This window comes from Lathamus discolor, chromosome 8, assembly GCF_037157495.1.
Source record: "Lathamus discolor isolate bLatDis1 chromosome 8, bLatDis1.hap1, whole genome shotgun sequence".
NCBI lineage: Eukaryota > Metazoa > Chordata > Aves > Psittaciformes > Psittacidae > Lathamus > Lathamus discolor.
In genome coordinates, this window is record NC_088891.1 from 9,470,010 (window position 1) to 9,484,668 (window position 14,659).

Sequence of the window (14,659 nt, forward strand, 5' to 3'; positions counted from 1 at the left end):
AATGCTGCCACACAGCCTTTGGGTCTTCCTTATGAGCTCCAGGGCGGCTGGGGAAAACGTTTTTGAACTGCCTAACCCCAGATTACAAGACTTAGGCAAGCTTATGAGTCTTTTTCTTTGGCATTTGAGCCTTACCATGTAGAGGATGTTCAGCAGAGTTTCGTCCTTCCTTAACTGTGTGATGAGTGTGCAGATCCTAGTTTTGTCAAAGAAAAGGTGTTTTAGCTACCTGTCAGTATCTCTGTTTCAGGAGAACTCAGAGCTTGCCCAAGGTTTTCACACAGGACTGTGCTTGTTTTTAAATCTCACAGGACATTCCCTATTCGTGGATTCCAGATTTATGATGGGCCTGTCAGGATGTCAAAATGTACTTTCAAGAAGTTCACTCCGACTGTTGACAGATACTCAAGTGCCATTGGGTTCTTCATGAAAAACTCCTGGCAGATAAGCCCTCAGAATAATGTGTCACAGATCCTGATGGAGAAGAGTGTAAGTAAGAGATGCAGGAATATGTGCTGTTAGATGTGCAAGTTTCTGAGGATTTTGGAAGTGGTAAGAGGTCTATCCTGCAGCACGGATTTCCATGCACATTGGTGCATACCGTCAGTTCATTTTGCAACACATTTTTTTTAAAAATGAAGGTTATTTATAAGCTTGTAAAATGTGATTGTATATTATGCCTGGGCAGATATACTGTAATGCAAATTATTTAATGTAAGGTTTCACCTTGTAACCACAAGAGCTGGAGCACCACTCTTAACTGGTGCAGCCCACATGTGAGGACCTGCTGAGGACCTGGCCTCAGAGACTGAGAGGGATACTACTGAGATGGCAGAAGACAGTAAGCTGCAGTACAATTTTTATACAGAAATGGAAAATGCACTTAGAAGGATAATATGACCCAGTTTCTGGGGTCAGCAATGAATTTCCTGTTCAGCACAACAGGCATTTCCCTTAAGCAGTGAGAGCAGAATCGGCTCTGTATCTCTGCTTTGGTAGGAGCTGTAGGATGCTGATCAGTTCCAGTCCTTGTCCTGGATTCCTGCGGGGATCATGGCCCTAGGAAATGATAGATTCCACCTAGCTTTCTCTGAGGGATCATGAACTCTCCTTAGCTTTTTTCACACATCACACTTGTGATGATGTTCATGAATTATAGTAAATTTGGCTTGAAGTTTGGTTTTATTTTTAGTAAAATTTCCATTGCTGTAGGACTGACCAATATAACTCCCTCTGGTAAGCAGTTACTTTGTCACCTCTCTGGTGCACACAGACCAACAGCAGAAGGGTATTTCATGAAAGGGTGTTGTTGACTGCAGTCACTTGACTGCTCCTCTAAAGAAAACACAGTTCCTGCGCATTTCAATAAAGAGATCTTAGTTACTTTCAATCTTTAGGGGGCTTTGGAATGGGAATAAGGGCTTAATTTGATGCTCCTTGTTTATGTCCTCCGTTGAGGACATGGTTATAAGATGGTCATGGGGAACATGAATGAGAAAATCAACCTGGAACCGGGGAGGGGAGCTTAGAGAAAGACATATGACGAAATAGTTTGATCAGTGGAATGGAAGAGAGTGGAAATTTTCCTCCTGTAATGGCCATAGAACTCTGTCCAACAGAATGGCTTCAGGCAGATGTTATCTGTGAACATCATCAAAGGAATTATTACATCTTGAATGGCTGAAAATGCATCTCTTTAATACAGTTGCACAGTTTGAAGCCAACAAGCCTGTTAAATATCCTAGCATTTTTTGTCTGAGAGGCAATTTAGTACTTTCACCCCTATAAGATCTGAGGTTTTCAGAGTAAAAATGGTCAGAAGACTTGATGAATACTTCTGCAAAGTAAATTAGAATAGTTGAGCGTCAGCTTATTACAAAAAAATGAATGACATTATCCCAAGAATTTATTGTACGTACATTTCCAAGAAATATCTGTTTCTGAAGTTGGTATTTTGCCTACTTAAAAACCATTTATGATTGTAACCACCTGCATCTCAGCACTTTTCACTTTGATTCTGTTTCATCTGGGTTCAACCAGATGCTAAATCTGATTTCAGACTCAAAGGACCATGGTTAGCCTATTGTTTTGTTGCTAATTGCTCTATAGGACAATATGTCTTTGACTAGTTAGGATAAAGCTTGTAGGCTGTTGTAATTAATTTTCTGTCTCCAGGCTTCATTTTATGACTTTCTAAAGTGTAGCTAAGTACTAATTCCCTAGAGGACAATCATTTTAGGGCTGTTTTTTAGGAAGAAATTAAACATTACCGCAAGTTATGTAGGAATGACAAAACGATTAGTCATACTGGAGGAATAATTGTATAATTAATCAGACTAATCAGCAGATTGGTTAGACACCAAAATAATAAAGGCCGTCAGTTCTTGTTTGATTCCAGCATAAAAATAACAGTCGAGGAGAACACAAGACCTAAACTTTACGTTCCACAAAAAGTATTCTAGTGGCCTTTTCTTTGACAATTCTATATATTACACATATTACAATACACATATTAAGATAACTGTGCATTTATCAATAGCGACATCTTTGCTTGCTTGTTTGTTTTGAAAAGAGTGCCTTTAAGATGTTAATTCAAAGCAGTGGAAGCAGTTTTAATTCAGCTGAGAGCATGCCTGATGGGTTGGTGTCTTCTGTAGAATCATAGAATCATAGAATCATAGAATAGTTAGGGTTGGAAAGGACCTCAAGATCATCTAGTTCCAACCCCCCTGCCATGGGCAGGGACACCTCACACTAAACCATCCAACACAAGGCTTCATCCAACCTGGCCTTGAACACCGCCAGGGATGGAGCACTCACAACCTCCCTGGGCAACCTATTCCAGTGTCTCACCACCCTAACAGGAAAGAATTTCCTCCTTATATCCAATCTAAACTTCCCCTGTTTAAGTTTTAACCCCTTGTCCTGTCACTACAGTCCCTAATGAATCATCCCTCCCCAGCATCCCTATAGGCCCCCTTCAGGTACTGGAAGGCTGCTATGAGGTCCCCACGCAGCCTTCTCTTCTCCAGGCTGAACAGCCCCAACTTCCTCAGCCTGTCTTCATACGGGAGATGCTCCAGTCCCCTGATCATCCTCGTGGCCCTCCTCTGGACTTGTTCCAGCAGTTCCATGTCCTTTTTATGTTGAGGACACCAGAACTGCACACAATGCTCCAGGTGAGGTCTCACAAGAGCAGAGTAGAGGGGCAGGATCACCTCCTTCAACCTGCTGGTCATGCTCCTTTTGATGCAGCCCAGGATACGGTTGGCTTTCTGGGCTGTGAGTGCACACTGCCGGCTCATGTTCATTTTCTCATTACTGTCAGTCAGTAGGACTTGGGAGGGCTAAAAGGAGGTAGCCCCAGCCCAGAACTGAGCCATGCCCAAACAGGACACTTGTGCATTATTTCTTAAGAAGACCTGACGTATCTCTTTTTAGTCATAAAATAGCAACCTATTCATCCTTCTGTCCTTTTGCTGCACAGCTCCTTTAGAGTGAGGTGAGGAGCAAGAGGTTGTATGTGACCTTTTGGTCTCCCACGAATAAGGCCACCTCAGCAGGTACAGAAGATTCACAAACTGCCCTATTCACATCCATTGCTAATATTCTCTCTGGTTACTTTTTCCCTGCAGCCAGGAGCTTAGGGTGGATTCAATCCTTTTCTACTCCTGGCTGTGTCAACACTATGGTGTCTCTGAAATTACTTGTGCCACAGAAATCCCAGCAGCCTGTATTGGCTGGGTTTGTGGTCCCCAGAAATGCTCAGATGGGACTGCACTGTTTCCTGGCTATGGTCTAGCGATTCCCATGGGATTGCAGTCCTGCCTAGCTAAGAGATGTCCACTTCCTAATGTTGCCTTTACTATGTTTAGCCTGTGTGGCTTAGTGCTCGGTTTCTGCATCAAAGCAGAAGTTTGCAAACAGTTCATGATAGGGAAAAGAAAAGTAGACACTCATTTAAAGGGCAAGTCTGTTATTCTCTTAAAAAGAGGGCAAAAAGAAAACCCAAAACCAGCCCTAAAGAGACTCCTGACTGAAGGGAACTTGGCAGGGTGAGGACTTGCATCATTCCAGCAGAGTAAAAGCCATGCTAACAAGGGCAGAGTCCTTGGGTAGTAAAATAGAGGAAGATTCACACTGGATAAAAGTTCCTTAAAATGATACCAGTGTTAAAGTGATGTGGCTTTTTCTGGCAACATGTGCCAACAGTTAATTTTAGAAGAAGTTGCAGTTTATTATGATGTTTTCCAGTACATTAGTTATTTTTAATATAGAAAGTGTTTTCCACTGCAGTCTTCAGGACTACACTGCAGGTGTGTTAGGTGTGCTGCCTTTGGACAGCTTGAGTTAGCATATTCCTAAGAGATTATGTACTCATATAACCATCATCTCCCTGTCAGGCTTCAGACAGGTAATTCGAGTAACCTTTGTACCATACCACTCCCAGGTAGTCCACACCTAATGAAAAATAGGTGTCTGAATAGTACTGCGGTAGCTAGACATGACCTGTCTCTGCACCCTCTTGTAGCTCATTCCTGGCTCCACATGGACATATCTGATGAGCTGAGCCTTTGTTCATGTGCGTTCACTTAGAAAAAATATATATTGCCATTGCTGTAGCTGCAAACTCAGTGCACCTCTATGCCACAGTGTACCACAGTAAAGTACCCTTGAGACGAAAGACTTGACACTGCTCATTAGCACTAGCATTTTGTTTCTGATTTTCAGGCTTTTTAGAGGAGAATGTTAAGAGATCAGATTAGCTGTAGCACCAAAACTGTCTGCTGCTAGATGGAAACATGGGGTGTTAATCAAATATAAGCAGGACTAGCTGTGCTGTAGTTTAGTTTGAAGTACAGCTGACTATGTTCTCTGCAGTGAAGTGCCCTTTTTCATACTCAACTCCCAACTTTGTGCATTGTCACAAAATATTTACAATGGAGCTTTGAGCTGCAGCACAGTGTTTATATTTTATTTAATATCTCTTCTTTTATAAATCAAAATGAAATAAAAAAACCCTCCCAGCTTTTGGGATCTCTCTACTTTGCCAAATAGCCCCTTGGGCAGAAATTTCCTGTGGTGCAGTAAGAAAAGGCTTTAAAATACTCAAAAATACACATTAAATTTCCAAGCATTTGAGCCTCCTTTAAATGAGACTGCTTCAGCTGTTTGTTTATGAGACTCAGACAAGAAGGTGGCAGAAAAATGGTTCTAGGCTCTAATTTAATTTCAAGTAATAAAGACTTTTATTCTGTAAGTAGTTGTTGCTGCAGTGGTCATTCTTCTTAAGCCAGTGGGACTTTCCATCTACCTCAGAATCATAATGATCCTCGTATTCTCCTAAGCTGTTCTGTTTATTATTGTTAAAATAAAGCCTTTACAGCCCTTCGTAAACTTGCAGCCTAATCCTACTGACCCTAATTCTTACTCATTTGTACAGTCCAATTAAAATGAGTTGGACTAAATGGAACAAATCAGAGTCTTTTGAGTCGGCGTGATCCAATCGCTACTTATGCTGCCTGCTTTTACACACATTGCTGCAGGATTCAGAGTGCTTGACCTGGACTAATTATTTTCTTGACTATTTCTGAACTTAATAATCGCACAGTGTACTAATTTTACCTGCAGCCATTAAATATTCCATGCTTTTTTGTGGAACATCTACACTTCCCTTGTTTTGCTGGACAGATTCTTCTACTCAGCTACTGAAAAATCCTGATAAAGGAGATACGCATATTGATGATAATGCTGCTTCCTGTTATTTGCTTTCCCTAAAAAAATAAATTCTTCAGGGGAAATATTAAAATGTGTGCTAGAGCAAATTCTGAGAATTGCTGTTACTTTTATGACTTTAATAGGCTTTAGGAGGAACAATTAGAAAACAATAGCTCCTAAAGCCACTTAGAAAAATATATGAGAAAATATGTGAAACATCCAGGAGAAAATTCACCAAATATGTAGTAGTTTTTGTTAGTGATAGTTAGACTGTGATAGTCCTCAGTAGGTTTTGTAGGATTATGTACTTCGCTACCCTTTGAGTCATCCCCTTCCTTTTGCCACTGCATGACTTATTGCTGTGTGATTTCAAGGAATACACAGTTGTGCGGGTGCATTTCAAAGAATCAAAAGTCTCATTTTTGTAGAAATATCTCCTGGGATTAAGAAATGAGGGGAAAGCCAGTTGGAAATTTTTCTAAGAAGACAAGACAAAACAAAATTGTTTACTTTCTAGCTCTAGCTGTATTGCTGTTTTGGCTGTTAAAACACTGCAAACCCGAGTCCTTACTTAGACCTAACCGGTTTCTTCTTATTTGCTCCTGCTAGGTTGGTCTGAAAGTGTTTTTTGGCAGATCAGGCCAGTGGTTCGGAAACAATGACAATGATGGTGACAAAATGTCTATATTCCATGACCTGGACGGCTCGGTGACAGGGTATCTGGACACTTTCGTAGGCAGAGCGGACAACTACTTGCTGCGTCATCCTGGGTGTCTCACTGTCCCACGCTGGAATGGGTTGATGTGTACTGGGAAATTTGCACAGGTAATGGGGGGGTGTCTGCAGGCAACATTGCTGTGCGTGTTGGGTGAGTGTTCTCAGGTAGTCTGCTGAGGGGTGATGGAGTGAAGCCTACTCAACACTCCATAAGGAAAGAAGTGAATAATAAATTTGGCATAATTTTACTCCTCTCAGTCTTATCTGCCTAATTCCAAGGACTCAGTAAAGTTCCTGCTGTGCAGCTGCCTAGAACCTGTGACTGTAAGGAGCCCTGTCTCTTCCCATTGCCACAAGCAGCTGCATGTTGAAACTGAGTTGGGGAAAAGTGTTGTTTTCTAGTTCTTGCTTCGAGGCATTTGTCCGCTATTGTGGGGCTCTAGTGGATAAGTCTGGTGAACCAAGTTTCAGTAATGGAAGATTTTACTTCTCTGATACATCCCACTGTGTTCAGTATGGCAAAATGGGTGGCTGAGACACAAACTCACACTTATTTCCCATCCAGACATCACTGGGTGAGGCACGGTCAGTCAACACCCTGGTAGAAAGGGCTGCAAATCCCAGGTAACTTTTAAATAGAGAAAGAAAAGAGAAGAGAAGAGAGAAAAGAGAACAAAAGGAAAGGAAAGGGAAAAGAAAAGATGAAAGGAAGGAAGGAAGGAAGGAAAAAAGAGAGAAAGAAAGAGAAAGGAAGAAAGAAAGATTCTCAAAATCAGATTGTGGTTCATTTTATGTTGCTCAAATCTCAACACAACCTTTGTGTGTGTATAGAGCATACTGTAAATATGTGACTCACCACAGTTTTCACAGCCACATGTAAGAGATTGCAGATGGCTCTCCTTGCTCCTCCACTTCTAAAGAATATTGACGTATTTACTGAAAAGTTATCTAGGCCTATTTTAAAGGTGCAGTTACTTAGACATCTTGCCAGGTCTCCTCTTTATGTTGAGTAAGACAAAGATTAAGACTATGTGTGTTGGGCACATAGAGCACCATGTGGTTTGAGGTTGGAGAGTGAGTACTGGAAGCCCTCATGCAAGATGCGGCTTTAGGAAGGACCATAATTTTATTATGGCCCCTGAGAACAGCCCTGCACTGTCAAATAAAGTCTGCAGTGGGGTGCACTCAGAAGTGTTATCACTTATGAAGTGATGTTAAAATAAGATCTGAGCTCATGAGACACAGAAGGTGTTATTTATTTATTTAATAGGGAGCTTGGGAGCATGCGGCAGACTCTTATCCCATTGGGGGTCAGTAGACATGGCACTGACACCAGCAGTGTGGCACAGGATGAAACTCTAATTGAAGTCATTGAAGACCGGGCAGAGTTAAAATTGCCTCAATTGGAGCAGGCTATCAGGTTTCCTTTTCTAATATGCAGTTTTGTGAGTGTGGATTTTCCATATTGGGAGATTTCTGAAGGTGCTTTCTCTGTGTAGGCTGTGTAATAATGTGTTGGCTTGCAGTTTGACTAGTCAGACACAGCTCTGCTTTCTCCATGGAACTTTCTGCATGAAACTTTTGAGAATTCAGTTGTCTTTGAATGAGACCTCTATGCATACGTAATATTTGCACAGTTAGATCCAGATAAGTGTATCTCTCTAAGCTAAACAAAGTTGTATGGATTTGCTTTAGTTGTACTGCAAAGAGCAGGAGTTGCCATCTAAGTGCCTAGACGCTGGACTAGTAAACCCCTGGTTTCTGGTTTACTATTGACTGGGCAGAAATGGGAATGGGCTCCTACGAAACACTCCCATTGATTTAATTTTTTGTTCTTGGCACTTGATTTTGCTCTGTGTCTTTAGAGAAATGACTCTCCCTGCTCTGGAAACCTAACAGTTAAGTTCAGAATTGTAAACAAGTAGGCATTTATATTTTCATTTCTATTAATACCCTCCTGGTTATGGCACTCTACATGGTGAAGCAGTTTTTCCACCATAGAAAATTTCCTTGGCTAGGTTTAGGCAAGCATAAACATTTGTTTCTCTGGGATATGTTACTTAGAGTTTTTCTACTGATTAGCATCCAGCAGGATGAGTAAAGTTCATATTAAATGCTTTACTTTCTGGGTCTTGGGTAAGGAAATGTATGCATGCGAATGGTAGAAGAAATTGGTCCTGTGCAGCAGGGCTTGTTTTAATTTCGAGGGTGTAATTGTTGGAGTATTTCAGCTTAACCCTGATTCTCAGCACCTTGACTAACTGGCGATTTGTTTGTGTGCTAAATTCTGAGTGTCATACTTCAGATTAAAAGCCTAAAGAAGTGAATTCAGTTGTGGAGAAAGATGGTTTGCTTTGATCTCAGTAACTCTATTACAAAATCTGTTTTTCTTTTCCTTTCCATGTAGCTCTGGTAGACAAGAACTTTTATTCTTCCCTAGTGCAAGCAGGTGAAAATATCAGTTCAAGGAAACAGTGACTCCTATATTACTGCTGAAACTGAGCCCAAGATAGTCAGCCTAGGGATGGGCTACTTGGCATGGAGAAATGAGATCCAAGTCCTACAGCTAACATTACAGGCAAACCCTTTCTGAGTAAAGTGCTTAGAGTTCAGTTAATTACTTTCTGCTTGTTTTCTTGAATTCACTTTTCATGCTCTTCTTCTCCTGGATGTAATTTGCCCAGGAAAGGAAATGCCTAGGGAAAACCAGTTCCTCTGGCAGTGTCTTTAGCTCCACAACATCCTGGGGACAGACTTTTATGAGGGTTTTATCTGGCAGCTCAGGTTGACATTCCCACCTCTCTGCAGCTGGTTGATGGCCCTTCCTCCTTGATGTCTCTAAGAAGCATCGTGCCACTTTTCCCACATGGTGTCCAAGATCTTCCTTCAGCAAAGAGCACGAAGAAATGCCTCCTGCTTTGGCTTCAGTGTTGCCCTTCACTACCAAAGAAGGGTTCTTGGAGCAGCTCAAAATCATGAAATTTACACAGGCAGGAGCTACCAGGTTTTTTACTCCTCTTTTGATTCTGGAGCCTGCAGAGTTGTGTTGTCCAAACAAGACCAACCCTTTTGCTTTTTAATGACAGCTGAAACTCTCATGTTATAATGTAAATAAAGTGAGGTTTAAGGAAGAACAGTAGAGGAAGTTGACAGCACATCTGGCAATCTGTGTGAGTCACTGAGACCCTGTCAGCAGGGCACTGAGGTCCTCGGTGTATTGGCAAAGGCCAGTAATAAAAGAAAAATGTAAGAGAGGCTTATTCCGTGTAGGTGGGTAAGATTTCCAAAGGCACTGGGATGGAGACTCCTCAACACCCACGTTACTTGTTAAAATGCATATTAGATTCCTAAACCATTTCTGATTTTTATCTAAATTGTAAGACAAGTGCCTTGGCTCCCACCAGGCAGTTGAAGCTGTGCACTTACTGATTCCTTTGCAGACTTCACAGCAGCTCATCAGGAGAGGCTGTGAAACTTCTCTTTTTTGGTATTAGTCCTTATTAAAATAAGCAGAGTGTTTGGCAGTATGTGCTGTTTTCTTTTACAAGCTTAAAAAGGTGTTAGACATAAGGGACTACCACATAGATAAATTAGAGTCAGTTTTGAATTAACAAAAGATTGATGCCTTGCTATTTTAAAATACTTTAGGAAATGCTGATTTCTCACCAGTTCACTTAGTCACCTCTATACTGCAGGTGGCTGAAATGAAATTATTCCACTTCTCTATTCTTGCAGCAAATGTTTGCAATTGCACTGATCCTGCATCTCCAAGTCATATACCTTCAGCTGGTATTGTGTACTCAGTGCCTCTGCAGCTGCTTCTAAATGTAATGCTTCTAAACGTAAAGCAAGCAAGAGATGCAGTTGGTAGTGAATGGTGCTTCTCTAACCACAGGCAAAACCATACAATCCCAAGGTATCTGCAATGCCTGAGGGCTGTCAGCAACTCACAGAGTAGGTAGAAGGAAAAGCCTGCGAGATATTTTTCAGCTAATGGTGTCTGTATTTGAACAAAGAGGTCCAATTTTGATCTCTGATGTACACCAGCGGAAAAAACAAAGTAGTTTTGCTGATGTCAGTGGCATCCTGGCATGTCCTAGCATGTGTCAGAGAAAGAAAGACAGATAACTTTTTTTTCCTGTCTGAAAGAATTTTAAAGTATTTTCTTGGAAAGTTCATACAGAAAATGCATTTTTCCGGGTATTCACCTTTTTGGGACAAACAACCAGAAGGAGCGAAAGCATGTTTTGAGCTTCTCATTTTTTAAGGTATTTTGCCACAGCTTGACAGCTGACAGCACAGTGGGACAAAAGCAGTGTTGAAGAAATTAGAAAGCAAGAAGACCTCTTCTCAGAAACCAACATTTTCTGTTCCAATACTTTGCATGTTGCTTATCTTCATACTCCAGTTGAATAGCAGATCCCCCATGAATTGTAAAAGAACTTATCTTCTCAGTTTCACAATCTACTTGGGAAAATTGCCATATAAGCACAAGAAATCTGACACATCTTTTTAACATGAAGTGTTAAGCAGCTAAAATGACAACTGTGTCCATTAAGCCATCCAGGAAAGTAGAAGGCTTGCATTTTATAACACTTTAACTAGCTTTTCTTCTCTTACTACATTAAGCTGTCACCACTTCTCATATTTTAAAGTATCTTCACGACCCACTTTCTTCTCTTAAATATTTTGATAGAGCTAACCAAAAATTATGGAGGTGTTGCTAAGGAATTTTTCATTGTAGAAAAAAAATTAATCTCTTTCTCTCCTTTTTATTCTTCACAAATATTTTTCCCCTGCAAAGGTGGATACAAGGAAGAAAAGTGACAGCTTTCCATGTTCAGTTCAAGTGAGTAAAGGTGTCACAGATTAAAGGCTGAGGAAGAAAGAAGCTGCACTGTAGCATCCCAAGAGAAGATAGAGCACTATTCTGAGAGTCTCTTCATGTAGATATAGGCAATTACCTACTGTAACCCCCTTTAGTGATAAACATTTTTCAAGATTCACCAGTTACACTACTGTATTTCTGTGGGACAGAAAATCACATCCTGGAATACATTCACTCTGTCACCACTGCTGGTCATTGCAGGAGATAAAATCAGTTTATAGATATTTCTATCAACACAAAGTGGCATTATTCCTTGTTCTGGTAATTACTGTTTCATGCTCAAAACAGCTACCACCATCATCCTTAACATCAGACCTATGACTTGGTCCCTAGGCCAAAGGAAAATGTTACGAAAACTCTCTGACGTACTTTCCTCATCATCTTATTGAAGCATACTGCAAACTCTTTCAGCACTTTCTTGAAAACAATCCTAGTGAGCAGCTTAGGCCATGCATAGTACCCACTCTCTCTCTTTGTTAATTTTACACAAATACCTTAAAGTCTATAGGATTTTATTTTTCTTGGTAGTCTGTAGTTTAGGAACTTTTGGGGCTTGTTGAATGCATTTCCTTCCTTTCTTGGCTTATTTTATCATTGCTGTATTTAATTTTGTGGTAAGTGCACACAAGCTACCACCTTAACATTCTGTGCTTGCTGGAAACAGATGTTAGAAGGAAATAATGTCAAAGTTTACAGTGACAGGACAGAAAATCTTGCCTCTTATCAAGAAAGACACAGGTGGGCTGTTATTTTGCAGTATCAGAGTTCATTTCAACCATTCTTTGTCAGAAAATGCTATTTTGGTTGAGAACAATTAATACATTGATGGGATTTCAAGTCTGAAGGTACTTTACTGATCACCTGTTCTGACCTCAGCACTTATTATCCAGGTGGGGACAAATGAGATTGAAATCTGGTTTATTGTATTGCATGTTACTGACTCTCCAATCATGGTTTGAATATAAACTGAAAATAGGTTTCCCTCCTTGGTTTCATAGATAAAAAAGGTATTTTATCAGATTATAAAAATAATTTATTCTTCCTTTATTCATCAAGAATGAGCAATGGCCTGCTGCTCAGAGGCAGTTCGGAGTGAATTACTATCAATAGTTTTAGCCATCAGGAAAAATTTGTTTAATGAAATTCTGGGATCCACTTTAATCTTCAGGGGTCTGCAAATACCGCTCAGCATAGGTTCTCATCATTAAAATGCAATGATGTACAAGGAAGAACGGACCTAATATCCAAGAAATATTTACAACCACTTTTAAATTATTTCTTTGACATTAGAGCCAGATTTTTAACCTGAGCATTCAGCATGCAGCTGCTGAATGCAGGGGTGAGGTGAGGAGTAGGCAGAGGTGGCCTCTCCTTTAGAGGTCCTGAGGAGCTTATACTCGCCGCCAAAAGCAGGCACAAGCACAGACCTTCTGGGCGTGAAACTGGAACTGGGAGCTGAACTGGGTGCAAACCCCAATTAAAATAAGCTCATATATAAACCAGTGAGAAATAGTTGGGGTTTGCAGAGCTTTCGGTCTGCATAGATAAGAGGAAGAGAAGCACATATGGAAATGTGAAGGGCCCAGCTTTCACAGCCCTGCATTAGAAGGCGGATATCCTGGTAGATGGAGTCTTGCCCTCTCTGCTAGTCTTGCCTGTGCTTGTATCTTTGCCTGCAGTATTAAAATCTCTTAAGAGACTACTGCCTGCATTTTGATCTGCCTCAAAGACAGAAACAGAGTTTCAAAATAATTTTGCTGGATGGATACTCGTGTAGAAGCTTAGCCATTTCTGAGCTAACATGTTTTTTTATGTTGGATGTTTTAAGTTCTTGCAATGAGTGCTATTCTATACTGTGTGAGAGGGGAGGAAGCAGGATTATAGGTGTCCTCACTTGTCATTGGTGCATTTGCGACCCTTCAGGGAATATAATAAGCTGTCCTCTGTAATCCGGTGTGCCATGACAGATTCTTATGACTAGCTGTGCATCCTCCTTCTGCACTGGAATTTCTCACAAGGGGAAGCACGTGAACATCACGTGTTCAGCCTCAAAACTAGTGTTTGCCACTATGAGCTGGCCTTCATTTGAGTGAGGACAGAAAAAGCATACAACTGAAGTATAGTTTTGTAATTGGTGTGTAGAGTCGAACTACAGGCCAAGGGCATCTCTTGGTCCCTGCACAGAGGAGCTCTCTTCTGAAGCTTGTGGAACATGGTATTTAGTCTAAAAGGTCATATAGTCATGCCATCAAATTCTAGCCCCTGAAATTTCAGCCCAGACTCCTACTTGAGAGCAAAGATGTGGATTCCGTTAGATAACTGGACCTAATCCAAAGCCCATTGAAATAACTTAAGAGTTTTCTCTATTCTCAATGGAATAAGCGTGTTTTGAAAGTGTAGTTATTTGAATTCATAAAAAACTTAATTTGAGATACATCCCTGATTACCTTTCTCCCTTAAGATTTTAAATAGTGAACATTTTTATGGCACTATCCAATTCATATCTCCCTTCATGGTATCCCCAGCAATGGCTGAAGATGCTATTTCTGGTTTACCTTTTTATTTGAACTGGAAATGTTTCAGTGACTTTCCAACTGTTCTGAGTTCTTCATTGGCAAAAACCATTTATAGGCAAATGATGATCAAATGCACATGTTATGGCTGGGCCTGGCTTGTTTAATGGATATGTTTGCCATTTTCTTTTCACCCGTAGCTTTATATTCAGGCCAGACGCCCCGAGAATCTGACCTTATCCATTGCCAGAGCAACATACCATTCCCATCCCTTGCGGTTGCAAGGTGTGAACAGAGGAGCACCATACCAGCAGTACCAGCCTGTCGTCATGCTCGAGCAGGCTTATATCATCCAGTGGGATGGCAAAACACCCGAGGATATTATCCTGTACCCCATCAACTTCAACAGGTATGTTGTTAGCAAATATTCTATTTTCAGAGAGTCTGGAGCTTTAACAACTTCTCAGGTTGTTCACAAGTTTGTCCTTTCAAACGTCAGCAATTTCTGAGAGTGTGGAAGCAAAGTGTTAATAGCTGGCACTTACTGATGCAATGAGATTCCTCTGCTTTCGGTTTATTCCAGCTTATTTTGATGTGCAGAGACATTTCTCTTTCCAGAAAATTTTGAAGCAGAATCCAGCTAAGTCCTGGCCTGCTGTCCCTGAAATCCCTCCAGAAGAGCTCTGGCTCGTGTTCGTTTGTTTGTACTAGTTGGTGCACACATAATTTATCTCCTGTATGTATGAAGTGCAGAAATACATCAGAATCTGCACGGAACTTTGCATCTTCTGTAATCCAAACAGCACTGCAGTCACAGTTTCTT

At 40.8% G+C, this 14,659-nt stretch overlaps 2 protein-coding genes across 9 annotated transcripts in view; both read left to right on the top strand.

Annotated features, from left to right (window-relative positions):
• The window catches only part of LOC136019045 (inactive cell surface hyaluronidase CEMIP2-like), a 56,611-nt gene that overhangs the window by 22,045 nt on the left and 19,907 nt on the right, over positions 1-14,659 (top strand). For 6 of the 7 annotated variants that reach the window (XM_065688794.1, XM_065688797.1, XM_065688795.1 and 3 more), the window contains 3 exons: positions 312-489; positions 6,328-6,543; positions 14,037-14,245. In XM_065688794.1, the coding sequence (XP_065544866.1) occupies positions 312-489; positions 6,328-6,543; positions 14,037-14,245 (603 nt within the window). The remainder of the gene's footprint in view (positions 1-311; positions 490-6,327; positions 6,544-14,036; positions 14,246-14,659) is intronic. The other variant, XM_065688799.1, reaches the window with a different exon arrangement.
• The window catches only part of CEMIP (cell migration inducing hyaluronidase 1), a 115,683-nt gene that overhangs the window by 19,203 nt on the left and 81,821 nt on the right, over positions 1-14,659 (top strand). The window lies entirely within an intron of this gene.